The sequence below is a fragment of the Lampetra fluviatilis genome, chromosome 47 (assembly GCF_964198595.1).
Source record: "Lampetra fluviatilis chromosome 47, kcLamFluv1.1, whole genome shotgun sequence".
In the NCBI taxonomy this organism is placed as follows: domain Eukaryota; kingdom Metazoa; phylum Chordata; class Hyperoartia; order Petromyzontiformes; family Petromyzontidae; genus Lampetra; species Lampetra fluviatilis.
Genome location: NC_136321.1, coordinates 10060255 through 10075357, shown reverse-complemented (window position 1 = coordinate 10075357; position 15103 = coordinate 10060255). Strand labels below are relative to the sequence as shown.

Below are 15103 nucleotides of genomic sequence, written 5' to 3'. Positions count from 1 at the left end.
AGCCAGTGTGACCTGTCTCGTGTTGAGGTCGCGCTCGGACCAAATTTCCGCTGCAATTCAACGCCGAATGGGGTCGGACGAAGGTGCCAGGGCGCTACCAGGGCGCTACCAGGGCGCTACCAGGGCGCTACCAGGGCGCTACCAGGGCGCTACCAGGGCGCTACCAGGGCGCTACCAGGGCGCTACCAGGGCGCTACCAGGGCGCTACCAGGGCGCTACCAGGGCGCTACCAGGGCACAGATGCCGATGATGTCGTTGCGCAGCCTCGAGCCGCTCGCTCGCTTCCAAAGGAGACGCGCGGTGGTGGTGAGCGGCTCGACCGCGGCTCGGCTCTCGCTCATCTCGTCGGGAGTCTTGAGCGATGGCTGGCACCGCGCTCAAGAGGCGCAGCGCTCAAGTTTGAGCGCGGAGCTTTGAGCCGTCCCCTGCACTGGAGCCAGATGCCGCCACGAAGCACAATGGGCCGTGGTCTCCTTGACGACATCCCGTGGAGATCCGTTTGCGTGCTAGTAAAAAGGGCCATTGCCCCGAAACGTAGCCCCCATTTTATGTATTTTATTTTTCACATGGCATTATTCATTTATATGTTGAGCTTTTCCGTGTGTGTTTGTGAAGTTTGAGTCGAGTCCTACCTCTCGAGATCACGTTAGCGCATTCCCATAGTGCGGTCGGTCAAAGCGGCCAAGCATTCTCGATAAACACCCTTTCTTGAACATACTGAATCTGAACGTGGATTTTATCTGGTGTAGGTTCAGTAGGCACACGCTGTTAGTAATTGACACCACATATCAAATCGGCATGTTTATATGTTTAATAATTTAACGTGTTTAATACCTGTTGATTTAATGTATCATCAGTTATCTCCATATATATAAAAGGCTAAGTTGTGAATATGTGTCTGTTCAAAATGTTTAGCGTACTTCCCGACATGCAACAAACTGTAAATTTGCCATGTGGGTACTTTCCAGACTGTACACCATGCAACAATTATAAAAATACACTTTTTTTGGGGGGGAGGGAGCTCAATAATGCATATATTTTTTGCACGGCAAGTGAGCTGTGACGTCAAATCTGTCACGTGACCCGCGCATGTGGAAGCGTAACGCATTGTAGTGTAGCGGGTAGCGCTACGCTGCGCTACGAACCCGGCGACCCGAGTTCGATTCCCGCTCACGGCCACCACCGGTGACGATTATTTCAACCGCTCCTGGGCCTCCCCTAGGTCGACTCAGCCTCAAACGAGTAACTGATGTGGTGTGTGAACATCGCCACTGGGGAGACAAAGGCGGCCGGGCGTGGTGGATCCAAGTCCCGGGCGAAGCCGGGTAGTACAGCTAGTCAAACATATACATTATCTTATATTGTCAGTAATCAAAACGTCATGTATTGATTATATTAATATGCGCAACAAACGTGATATATTTAATTATTTAAAGTGATTTACGGTCGATCATTAGGGACACATCAGTTATTAAAATAAGTTGTTTCGTATGTTGTCGATATTTGACGATATTAAATACGTTTAAACGTGATCGATTTTTGAACGTATATATTTGAAAACAACATTTCAGCAACGAATATCATGCCGTAGTATGTACATTTTAATATCTGCCTCCTGTAGGGTATGATTGTAAACTTTAAACAAAGGAGCTGACGGGTTCACGCGGGGACAGCCAGCGATGTCAGAGCACATACTGTGTGTGCGCTTGCTCTGAGATCACGACGACTCAACTCTGTTTTGTTTCACCAGGTGAGGCCCCACTGAACTGTAGAGTTATTTTTTCCAGAAGCGACCTGGCTATCACAAGTGAGAGCTCACCCAAGTGGCTTATCTTCACGCGGGGATTCACAGCAGCCAGATACTCTGGATGCGTGACGTTGACTCTAAATGTGGAGGGAAAACCCAGAGAACCCGGAGAAAAATCCACGCGACCACGGGGAGAGCACGCAAACTCCAAATATACAGCAGGCGTCAGGGTCGCTATCGGGATCGAACCCGCAACCTCCTCCATACCAGTCGAGGGAGTTAACATCTCGCCTCCATGGACGCTATCAAATCACACAGCTCCACAATCAACTAGAGTCACTGTTCAATCTCAATTATTTAAAATGAGTTAACTTCTTCTTGGTTCTTTCGGTAAAGTCACGTAGAAGGTGAAGACGGCTGCTTGCGTTGTAGCCGAAACGTCGTGAGAATTATTTTATTATGTTTTATTTTTATGATGTTATTACTTCCCTTCTGTGTGACTTTACCGAAAGAACCAAGAAGATGAATCCCTGCAGTCACGAAAGCTTTAAATCGAAATGAGTTAACTTGTCGACTTTGGACACATCTATTACAACAACAACAACAAAATCAAACGTAACAACAAATATGACGCCTTAAACAAGTCTCGACTCTCCTCTCTCGCTGTACACGTCGTCATTTCCTTTCGGAACCTCACGCTTCCCGTCGATTGATGTGCAGACGGCCTGCGCCCGCCACCTCGTGGCGAGTCTGGGGCAAGAGCAGCGTTCTCGTGACGATATCCCGAAGCAGACGGATCCCTGGAGGTTTGATCTTCCACGACAGCTCAATGCACGGGCCACCCGAAGCCGCACCCACTGCACAAGCCACGGCTGTAGATGCGGATTGCCGGTGCGCAAATGGAAACATGGAAAACTCCCAAGTCACTGTGTGACTTCGGTCATCCAGAACAGCACGTACAACGGAGTAACGAGGCAATGCCCCGATGCACAAATACGGAGACTAAACGATTGAAAGTAACGATTTAGTATGTTACCAGGTAAGGCCCACTGAGCGATGTAGCTCAATGATAGCTCAACGAAGTGGCTTATCATCATCACGTGGAACTGTACAGCTGCCAACTACCCTAAACGCATCATGTTCATTCTAAACGTGGAGGGAAAAAACGGGAGGACCCGGAGAAAAATATACGCGACCACGGGGGGAGAAAGAGAGACACGCAAACTCAAAATATACAGCAGCAGGCGTCAGAGTCAGGATCGAACCCCCGAACCTCCTGTACACCGGGCGAGGTAGTCAACATCTTGCCACTGCGATATATAATTCGGCCGCCTTCTGACGCGGTTGTCTGGCTTGACCACCTTTCTACCGTGGGCTTGTGAAGACTTCTTGTGCCCTGCATCTACACCGCGTCGAGCCCGTTCACCCGCCTGCCGCGTGCGGGGCGAGGGGAGGCTTCGGTTTCTCGAACGTCTGTCACGGCGCAATTAGCGGTCGCATATTGACGCTAAACGTCTACGTGGGACAATAAAGGGTTGTTAGCCTCCCGTGTCCGACTGGACGTAATGAGAGAACATAAAACATGTTTGCTGACACGAACCCTGCATTCACGCATAAACAGCATGCGTGTACTTAATAAAATTGTACAGCGATACGAATATTGGTAACACAATACGACGAAACTGAACTAAATATCAATAAATGATCTTGCGAATTCAGACGTTGTATTTACGCCAACAACAAAACACGTCGTGGCGCGCTTTGAACCTTCAACGGATCCGGAGTCGTCTGGACGTCTGCATGGCGCGTCTAGAAGACGGTGGTGGGGAGCGGTGGGGCAGCGGTTAGCGCGCCGCGCACACTAACCCGGCGACACGGCCAACATCAGTGACGATGATCTGAAACCGGTCCTGGGCACTGTCCTATGTGGACTCGGCCTTAAATGAGTACCTGGTATGGCGTGTAAACATCACCACTGTAGGGGGGGGAGACAAAGGCGGTCGGGCTTTACTGCACTCTATTTAAGATCCGCTTGTGAGTGATCTGTCAGGAAATCGATATTCGAGAGCGAGGGAGGAGGATTTATCCAACAACTCTGGACGTTGCCTGATGATGCTGGTTATTGTTGTTGTCCTAATTACCTGCGAATTGTAAATGTTGTAGTGGGTCAACTCTCCAACACACGACCGGCGAGTGCTGAACTAAGTAACGAATTGGGCACGTTCTGTTTCACGCGACAAGTCTTACTAATTGGCTGTGTCGGGTGGTGCCGGGTTTAACGACACATTTATATTTACGCGATCTAACCGCAAAACAAACTCTTATGGATTATATTGGTCGCGAAATCCGACTACACATAGCTGCCAACCCACACGGTTTCACCCCGTGTTCCTGTACAGGGAAATTGAGTTTTCAGGTCCAAACGGCGTACAGCCGTTTCAATACAGGCAACAACAAAACGAATATATTTGTGTTTCTCCCTTGTGATGGGACTTTGTAGGATGAACGCTGAGATTTATAAGTGGCACGGGGTGACCAATGAGGTCTGAATTGGTCTGTAATAAGGTAGGGCACTGATCAGGGGTTGACAGGTATGACCACGTGGCTCTGGCAGGTATGACTACAATATGGGGCATTTCTTGGCCGTATAGAGCAATAGGTTTTACCCTTTCTGCCAATAAAACAGTTGTGTCAAGATGTTAAAACACCAAACAGAATCCGTATTCAAGGAATCCTGTCTGCACTAACCACACGTACTTGTGGTGAACATGCAAACAAAAAACATGCTCTGATAAAAATATAATATGTGCATCGTCTTTGAAACTGATTGGTTCACACCAGAGACAGCCTTCTTTAGGGCCGAGTCTCAACCAGTGTTAGAGAATAAAGGGTAAAAGCTTTTGTGTAGGTATGACGACGTTGGCCATAGAATGTTTAAGCGATTAAAAGAGCGTTTGAGTAGCAAAATAAAAATGCGGCGACAACCTCTAAACGTCAACAACTTCCAGGATTCTTCGAAGTCCATTGCAGAGACGAAGTACCGATGGCATCGATTCTCATTCCGATGCCAAGAATGCATCGTTCCCCGAGAAAACAACAAAGTGTCCTTAACGACCCCTTTTGTTTTGTAACCTCATCGCTGGATCAGTACAGCACAAACTCGTCCAGGACTTGTTGATAAAAACAACTTTGTACGGACACAGAATAAACATTCACCGAAAGTTCTGAATATTTAGACGTACCTAAATGTTCATAAAATACATTGAAAAAATATAAAGTGTTCAAATGGTAGCCACAATTCACGCGATAACTATTTCCGTACTAACCGCCTCACACAAACAATGTATCCCTTCCACTACAATACTACTTGCTGCAGTCCAGGGAGAGAGAGAGAGAGACAGCCGCGTTGTACTCATGACTGTTCGTTCATAGGGTGTAGTTGTAGTTAACAGTCGCACACAGGCAGAGGGAGGTGGTTGTTGTTGTGTGGTCTCTAGGGTGTAGTTCACAGTCGCACCCAGACAGGCGGAGAGAGAGTGCCTCTGAGTGTGCCCAATCAACGAGGCGACCAACGTGTCGCTTTAAACGTCTACTCGTGTCTTGCTGATTGCTCACAGAGTGCCAAATCATGTCATGTATGTTCACCTGTGTTGGTTGAACTTCTTTCGCACCGTAATACCAATTTATTCAGGACAGCATTCTCTGAGTCTCAAGACCCCCCTTTTGGTGGTCTTGCCTGGGATGCATTAGTCAATTCCTGATATTGGGTATGTGATGTGTGTGTGTGTCTAAGGCTGTGACCGCTCGCTATGCGCCCGATTGTCAGATCTCGGAAGCTGCCCAGCTTGAGCCTGGGTCGCGCGCGTGGCCATGCGTGCCGCAGCCAAATGCCAATCGGTGTCGAGGTCTGGTAGCCACGAGAGGGCTTTAGCACAGAGAGGGAGAGTTCGTGTCGTTTGCCGCTCCTCCGCCTCCGTTGAACTAACACAGCCTGCCGCAGCCTACCGCAGTGGGTTTCACTTTGTGATTCATGGGTTGCATGGCCACAGTCGCACCGTGGCCACAGTCGGCCCGTTGATTTGTGGCTTGTTTATGATGCGGCTGTTCGTGGTTTCCACCGGAGTCTCTGAGTAGGAGATGTCGGGGGAGTCAGAGTCAAGCGGTGGCGATGTTTTTTGGGGCCTCGATTGGGAGGCGTCAATTCTGGACGCTCGCCTTCTCTCCGGGGGGTGTGAGAGTCCCAGGATTGTGACAAACAGCAGGAGCAGAGGGGGGTAGGGGGGGAGTGGGCGGCGAGGTGGCATCGCTGACGTCTCGAGATTCGCGATTCGGCCCTCGTGGTTGGGTGACCAAAGAAGTCCAACGAAGAGTTGGACACGTGGCAGCCTTTAGCGACCAATATTATTCATAACCGAGGTTTTTTTTTTTTGGGGGGGGGGGGTTAGATCGCGTAAATATAAATGTGCCGTTAAACCGGCCACCGCCCGCCATGGCCAAATCTTGCTAATTGGCTGCGTCGGGTGGTGGCGGGTTTAACGGCACATTTGTATGTACTGTACGCGATCTAAACCCCCCCCCATATTATGAGATTCAGCGTGTGTGCACCACGCGCGGGGTACGTGGTGGGCAGCAGGGGGCAGCAAAAGGCCCCCTGTGCTGGATTTACAGAGAAGAGCCACCGGATGTGCACGCAATGCATTTGTCTTCAGGTTTTCTAAATTCTGTATATCATGAGCCCATCGTTTCTCAGTGGCCGATAAAACGGGTACCGCGTTATTGGGAATGCTATGGATGGCAAGATCTTATCTCCCTCGCCTTGGACGCAGAATTGAGTGGGTTCGATCCCGACCCTGGTATAATGCCTGTTGAATATTTGGAGTTGGCGTGTTCTTCCCCCTGTTCTACAGAGTGTGAGCGAGTGTGTTGTGTGTGAGTGAGTGGAGTCTGCGTGTTCTCTCTGCCCGTGGTGGCTGCGTGGATTGTTCTCCGGGTTTCTCCGGGTTTCCCTCCACATTGAGAAACACGCGTTTAGGTGGCAGTACGTGGCTGTTCCTATAAATACCCAGGTGTGATGGTGATGATATCAGCCACTTTGATGAGCTTTATCATCACGTGCGGCCGGGTCGCCTTTAATCTGGAGCTAATAGCTCAGTAGTCTTTGCTCTGGTAAATAAAGTATTTTTCATGATACTGATGTAAGTTTTATGTGTCGTTTGATCGAGTGCCCTCCTCCCAGGCGTATCAGAGCGACTTACATAACATATCAATTGAACGCGTTCGCAAGGGCACCCTGTGTGTGTGTCATCAAAGTTGAGTCGTTTGCGTTGCGATGTTCGCACTTGGACCTTGACGCCACTGGCACACGCGATGGCCTACTCTTGCCAATTCACGTCACGGGATCTCGGACGCCAACTGTGAAGAAGACACCGCAGTATTAACCAGGATGGGCGCATGAATCGAACCGCGAACCAACGCAACAAAGCGACAAGGGCGCTACCCGCTGGGGCGTGTCACCGAACATAAAGAAGAGTGCGTCCTGCCATAGGAATGTGGAATTTCAAACAGCCTAGGGAGCCGCGATCTGAATTGAGCGCTGGCCAACCATCTTTCCAGGTGGTGGATAAACTTTGCAGCACTGTGTAGAATGTCAACATGGCTCCTCACGTTGCCTGTGCTGGCCCCTATCAGATGAATGTGGAATTTACGGCGCCGGCTCAGGACCACCAGGAGAAATTACTTCCTTTGTCAATCCACTGCTGGATAAAGGCCTCCCCTACATCGTGTCCGTCATTAGAGTTGTTTGACCATACTTCACCACGCTGGTCATTACGGGTTGGTGCTAAGATTGTCGCCCATCCAAGCACTGTCCAGGCTCAAACCTGCTTAGCTTCTGAGATCTGACGGGCCCCGGTGCAGTCTGGGCGATTCGGTAGGCCAGAACCACTCACGAAACTTCCACATTCCCATGCCGGGGACCAACGGCATCCGCAGGACGACCATCGCTCACGTGCCACGTTCTCTACTTGCTGTTATCGCACGCCACTGATGCTAGCCGTGGCCGGGTTTGGAAGCGTAGCACGCTAACCACTGCGCCACCGCTCCAAACCCCTGACAGTCGTATTACACTTTGGCCCCTCGGCTACGTCTCTCGTTTCAATGCAGCATGGACAGCAACGTTTGCTCAGTGGGGTGGAGATATTTAAGTTTCAGTGGTGCAGTCAACTCGGACAAAAGCGAGAGAGAGACCCCTGGGTTGATTCGACAGTCGAGACCCACCTTTGGAGCAAATCAACAAGGCGATGATCGGTAGCAGTTGAAAAATAAAAACTGTCAGTCCACTTGCTTCAGCCAACAGTGAGATGGGAGCGAATCGTCAAACGCAAATAGTTGTACAGAGAAAGTTGTGCAAACATTTCCTGGAGCAGATTCAATAACGATGCGTGTGTGTGTGTCTCTGTGTGCATTGGGAGCGGTGGCCCAGTGGTTAGAGATAAGCATCGAATGATATCTGAAACTCGTCCTGGCCCTCCCCCTAGGTTGACTTAACCCTAAATGAGCAAATGCTATGGTGTATAAACATCAGCACTGGGGGTATAAAGGCGGTCGGGTGTGGTCCTGGCCACATCACTCCCTGTTACGCCGTGCAGTCCATAATTACTGCTTCCCAACATCACTTTCCACAAAAGCCTGTACGGCTAAACGGAGCATCTTTGTAAAGTTTTTGTTTTGTGAACTCGTGACACCTGAATCATGTTACCTCCTCCACAGGGAGCGCTGACCACTTAACTTGGCTTTGAAGTGCACTTAGCCTGGCACAAGTGCCCTTATGCTTTGGCAGATATTGTTTGAAATTGATGATTCTGGTGATGATTGACAGACGATGATGATAATGGCAATAACACTACCCCCATTGAGCATCAATCATCATCAGCCAAGACCAATGCACTGCTGGATGAAGGCCTCCTCCGAGACGCCGTTGCCACCTCGCACGATCCCACGATGCAGCAATCCACCCGGCACCGACGTGCACACGAGAGGAACCGATTTGAATCGCTCCATCTCCTCTGTGGCGGGCTCCTCCGAGACTAGGTTCCGCTCGTGCGGACCGGGAGAGGTTCACCCGACAGAATGAGTCCGTCTCTTGACGGGGTGTTCACGTCAACGTCCCCCCACTGCCCCCCGTGCTCACGAGACGACACGGGCGAGGCACCAATGACCTCGGCTTAGGATACGTGGCAGTCGGCGCTGGGAGGAGGAGGATCACCGCGGCTCTGCTGGACAAAGAGTTCCCTGGAGCGTGTCACGCGGGAGGTAATGGACCGCACGGGACTGCCTCTGGTGTAGACAAATTAGTTTCAAAGACAATGCCCACATATTGTCGTGTGTGTCTGCATGGTCACCTCACGTACTGTGTGTGGTTAATGCTGAACTTGATTCCTTGCAAAAAAAGGTTTCTATTTGGTGTTTGAACATCTTAACACCTCCTGTTTTATTGCCAGAAAGGGTCACACATATTCTTCTTTGTTCACGCTTTCACGTTAAAATGTTGATTCGTTAAAAGTACATTTATATTGCTTCAGTGGGGATGGAGGTGATTAAAATGGATGACTCTGTAACTCGGCTGTTCAGACTCCCAATGACCACATTAAATCGACTCACCTTTGCCTAATATAAAATGTCATGAACTCAGAAACCGAGCGATGACATGTACAAATTCAGCGGGGAGCGCGTCTCATTGACACGCCTGTCCCGCTTCACGCGGCACAGAAGCCACGTGGATGTTCACGCGCCTCGTCAGCCACGTGACACAGAAGCCACGTGGGTGTTCACGCGCCTCGTCAGCCACGCGGAACCTCTGGGAGTTGCCTCGTCCCAGCAGCATGGACACGGGGTCGGTTCCGACACGCCGCGTCTCGCCGGCGGACGGGTGTTGCTTGAATCGGCGCCGATGAACTTGCCGATCTTACCGGTAGGGGTGGGGGGTCTCTCTACGACGGACCCTCCCAGGTCGACGCAAATTAACACAATAAATAACTCGAGGTAATAATTGACTAGGACCCACGGTATCGAATTGTAGGCCACGTTCCCTCTTTGCGACTGCCACTGACATTTCTGCATTTTAATAATTCTGCCCCAAGATACGAAAAACGTGTTTAATGTGTGTCGTTAATTGCACCAGTGGGTGTAGCGGTCGAGTCTGAACAGGAGTGTTCTTGTCTTGAGTGATGTATTGCTTTACTCGGGATCTCGAGGTGGCCGCCTGCCAGGGACACCGCCTGAGACCTCCTCGTCATGAGAGACACACTCGCACGGCACGCGACAACAATAAGCCAGCCCGCCACGGTGGCATCAGCCTGCGGCTGCCTGCTAAGCCAGCCCGCCACGGTGGCATCAGCCTGCGGCTGCCTGCTAAGCCAGCCCGCCACGGTGGCATCAGCCTGCGGCTGCCTGCTAAGCCAGCCCGCCACGGTGGCATCAGCCTGCGGCTGCCTGCTAAGCCAGCCCGCCACGGTGGCATCAGCCTGCGGCTGCCTGCTAAGCCAGCCCGCCACGGTGGCATCAGCCTGCGGCTGCCTGCTAAGCCAGCCCGCCACGGTGGCATCAGCCTGCGGCTGCCTGCTAAGCCAGCCCGCCACGGTGGCATCAGCCTGCGGCTACTTGCTAAGCCAGCCCGCCACGGTGGCATCAGCCTGCGGCTGCCTGCTAAGCCAGCCCGCCACGGTGGCATCAGCCTGCGGCTGCCTGCTAAGCCAGCCCGCCACGGTGGCATCAGCCTGCGGCTGCCTGGCCGAGCCGTGAAGTCGGCTGCGTCTCGTGGGCGTCCTGCTACGGAACAGGACCCTCACCGCACGGCAGGGCGCCGCGGTGGCTGTGAGATGTTGACTACCTCGCCTGGTACGCAGGAGGTCGTCGCTTCGATCGCGACCCTGGCGCCTGCTGCTGTATATTTGGTGTTGGCATGTTTCTCTCCCCGTGGCAGCGTGGATTTGTTTTCTGTGTCATCCCCCCCTCCTCCACATTGAACAACGCGCGTTTAGAGTGCTTGGCTGCTGCCATCCATTGCCACGTGATAGACCACGAAATTAGCGATCATTTGTGGCCAGGTCGCCTCTGAAAAAGAGCTGTAGAGCTCAGTGGGTCTTACGTGGTATCATCAAAAACACAACAACAACAGCAGCAGCAGTAACATAGGAGATCGAAGTCACAATCGGGTTGCACGGTTCACGGCAAACACAGCGGGCCTCGGCACGGGCTGTGCATGTGGCAGGAACAGCGAACATAAACACCCAACAACAACAACAAGGCTACACTAAAACCATGTTGTACGGCGCGATGTCTGACGTTTCGCTCCACGTGCCTGGGAGCTTTATCGGAAACTGAAATAATTTGCCAAAAACATAAATCTTTAATCTCAGCGAGGCTCCTGTGGAGAGTCGAATGACATCATACGTAATTACATTCTTCACCGAATGCCTCGAATTGCTTCTTGAGGAGGAGGTATTCTGCTGTAAAATTTGATTGATATTTTGAGCACAGCCTGAAGATATTTTTGACTATGAGGTGGCCGAGTGTCTGAGATGATTAATACCGTGTCTGAGGTGATTAATACAGTGTCTGACGTGATTAAATACCGTGTCTGAGACAAACCTGGCACCACTGACCTTCTGAGTTCGAAACCAGGTCTCAGCTTTCCGCCACTTGAGACATTAACTTGGCTCGCAATTGCAGTGATCCGATGGTGTCAGCTCAGACGCCACCAAAACAAAGACAAACACCCCCCGTGTAGCCTTAACATGCTGTTGGGGCAAGTGCTGCTCGCGACCAATACCAACCCAGACACGCCTCTAATCCCACGCTGTGGAGGCAGCGGCGAGGGCTGGTGGATCACACGCGCAGGGTGTCGAGGAGGAGCCCTGCCCTGGCTCGCCAGGAGAAGACGGTGCAGCACACGTGCACTCCATCCGCTCCGCCTGTATGGGATCGAGTGTCCCCCCCTCCTCACACGCGTGGGTCTTCTCCGGGCGCTCCGGTTTTTCTCGCACACGTAAACTACTCAAACCACTCATTCATTGGCCGACTACATCTCAACACGTATGGAGGATCGCAGAGCTTGGGGAGTACATGGCACCGGCTCACCCGCGTGGCTCCTCCTGCTTCCCTGTTTTTCTGGGGACCATACTCGCGTCTCCGAGTCGACCTCTCTCTGTTCGAGAGCGAGGAGCAAATGCAGCGCAGCGGCGGCGCATTGCACGTGACATTAGAGATATCCATGACGACTGGACCAACATATCAACATCATCAGCCGTGGTCGACACACTGCTGGATGAAGGCCTCCCCAAGCCGCCACCACCTCCCGCGATCCAGCGATCTACCAATCCGCCCAGCACTTGCGCACGCCCATACCATTGGGTCCACCACCACCACCATCTCTCTCGTCCGTGGACGCCTCGAGGAAACATTCCATTCCTTGGCAGCCGCCCCCCGTCATCATTCTTGACCATCGGTCATCGCCCTGTCCAAGTCAACTCGCTTTTCTCCACAGTTTGGGCGGCGTCTTCACAAAAGTAAATTTCTTGCTCAAATGAGCACCGAGGCAGCGCTCGTCTCCTGGTTACAGCCCTGAGCCAGCGGTGGAAGTTCCACATCACCCCGGGGCGGGCGTGAGTCTCTCTGGCCACTGAAGACTTCCCCACGGCACGACTGCAGAGAGAGAGAGAGAGTCCGCGCAGTGTTGCCGCTCCTACTCCTCCGTTGAAGGAGCGCAGCCGAATGTGGCTTCCCGATGTGTTCCAAAGGTTTGGTTCGCATAATGCTCCACGGCAGCTCGTACAATGTAGACGGGGCCTCTATGGCTCTGGGGGGGGGGGGGTCATGTCGGAGCCACTGAGCCAGCATCACTGAGACCCTGGGTTTGAATTTAGAGTTGCCGCCTGTGATCAAACCGGGTTCTCAGGTTTAGCGCATTGGTGGTCTCTGCCAGGTCACCAATGACTGCACTAAAATACCTGTTAATTTTTTAAGATGTAAAATGTTTAATTAACTTCTGCTTAATCCAGTCATACATGAATGTCCGTGTTTATGATTCACTGAGACTGACAACAACAAAAAAGTGCACGACAACAGCGTGCAGTGATGCACGATTCGTTATGACCGTAACCCCGTCACACCGAGAGGGAGACAAAGGCGACACGCGGGTATCAGGGAACGACACCTCGTCATCAGCGACCTCCTGTTGACAATCCGTAAGAGTTGAATGGGCTCGAAGGAGAAGCATCGACAGAAGAAAGAGGGACGATCGCCCATGGGCACAGGCGCGGCGATGGAGTGCCGGCCACTCCGAAGGGCCGACCGCCGCGGAGACGGAGCGATGGGATCTGCTCGCGTGCAGGAATGAGACGGACGGCGGCAGCGCCGGAGCGTGAGGGTTTCGCGTGGGGGGGAGATCTCCATCCAGCAGTGGATAGATACATGGCCGCCGATGGTGACTCCAGGTCGAATGGATTTTTCGCTTTTCCATCGGGACGGCGGACGGGCGGCGAGGCGCTCCCCAAGAGCGTCAAGCAGCGCCCTCTCGCGGTGGGGGCGGGTGGCCCATTGGAGCGGCCCCTATAGGAGCGGCCCTATTGGAGTGGTCCCATGTTGGAGTGCCCCTATTGGAACGACCCCTTATTGGAGCGGCCCCCTATTGAATTGGTTCTGTGGCGTCATATTTACAGAGCCGTCCCCTGCCTGGAAAGGAGCTCTGGCGACTGTAGGAGTTGATAGAGAGACGGGTCTTGTAGGCTCACGACAGCGAGATGACTCCCATAACAACACAACTGGCACATCGATAAAAACCCACACAACGCACGAAATCAAATCTCTCGACCATGTAACCCTCCACGCCGTGTGCCTACCAAGGTGCCGTCTGTGACAGATTTAAGGGCATGTTTTGAGCGCATAGCAACGGCAAGATAGGTCACTGACTACACCCAGGAATTGGATAAATGGACCCTGGGCTTCAATGAATCACACACGCCTTAGAGCCAATGATAAAGCAAAGCCTTTCCCATGAAATCTTATTGACATTGCGCCACGTGATAGCACATTTTACAATTCTGGCAATCAAGCATGCAGCAGCAGCAGGAAGTTGTTTTTTTAGCTCTTGCATTTTCTTTTTTATCTCACTCTGGACCATATTGTAAAGCCACTGTCGGTCTCCGCTGCTTCAATAGAGGAGGAACAGGAACAGAAAGACACGAACTCTCTCTCTCTCTGTGTGTCGAAGCAGCAGAGACCAGTCAGTAGCACAGAGACGCGACATTCTTGGTGGATCGCAAACGAGCGTACGCACCTGACAGCTTAAATTAAACAAAACGTGTTTTTAGATCCACACACACAACAAAACGCCCAGTTATTTATATATTTACGTTAAAGGGTGTGGTGTTGGTGCCGGTTTTTTGACAAACCGGATTTTTGTTGCTCCTGAGACCCCCCCCCCCCGTGGAAGAGGGTGGGTTGGCGCTACCCGGGGATATATTTGCAGCTGACAGCCCGTGACTGCCTCGCTGCCGGCCCCTGCCTCGCTGTGGCGACTGCCTCGCTGTGGCCCCTGCCTCGCTGTGGCCCCTGCCTCGCTGCCGGCCCCTGCCTCGCTGCCGGCGACTGCCTCGCTGTGGCCCCTGCCTCGCTGTGGCGACTGAACCAGCAACCGCCCGGCGCCGCGCCACTTGCGAAGCGCATGAGTTCGATCGCGAGCTGAGGTCGCGGTTATCCGCAGCGCTGCGCGCCCCCCCCCCCCGCCGCGATGGCTGCTCGCCGCACTTCTTATTTCGAGTTCGTGACGAAGACCCGGGGAGCCAAGGAGCAGGGAGCGAAGGAGCAGGGAGCGAAGGCCGAGGAGCTCCGCGCGTTCAAGGTGAGGGGGGGAGGGGGCTAAGTCGTGTTTGTTCCAAGTGCCGCTGCCTGTACATCTGCTCCTGCCCGCTGCACCCTCTCGCTCTGCGTCTGTGTGCGAGTGGGGGGAGCGGTGGTGTCGCGGTTCGCGCGCCGCGCTACGGACCCCGGCTACCCGAGTTCGATTCCCGCTCACGGCGAACACCCAGTGACGATTATCTGAACCGGTCCTGGGCCTCCCCTAGGTCGACTCAGCCTCAAATGAGTACCTGGTGAGGTGTGTAAACATCGCCACTGGGGAGACAAAGGCGGGCGGGCGTGGTGCTGACCACCCACCCCCCTCGTGTGCCATGCCGGCTTCATAGGTGTGCTACTCGCTAACAGCGTTTGCCCCAACAGTCTGTACAGGCTATACGGGGCATCTTTGTGTGCACAGCAAGGCCACTGCTGGTGGAAGAGCTGCACCATCGAAGCGGCTCT

General features: G+C 52.7%; 1 protein-coding gene across 1 annotated transcript in view; it reads left to right on the top strand.

Annotated features, from left to right (window-relative positions):
- Positions 1–10039: 10039 nt before the first annotated feature.
- LOC144947806 (syntaxin-binding protein 5-like) overlaps positions 10040–15103 on the top strand; it is a 34270-nt gene continuing 29206 nt past the window's right edge. The window contains 6 exon segments of the mRNA XM_078877159.1: positions 10040–10542; positions 10585–10618; positions 11616–11698; positions 13014–13166; positions 14299–14517; positions 14519–14645. Of these exon segments, the coding sequence (XP_078733285.1) occupies positions 10040–10542; positions 10585–10618; positions 11616–11698; positions 13014–13166; positions 14299–14517; positions 14519–14645 (1119 nt within the window).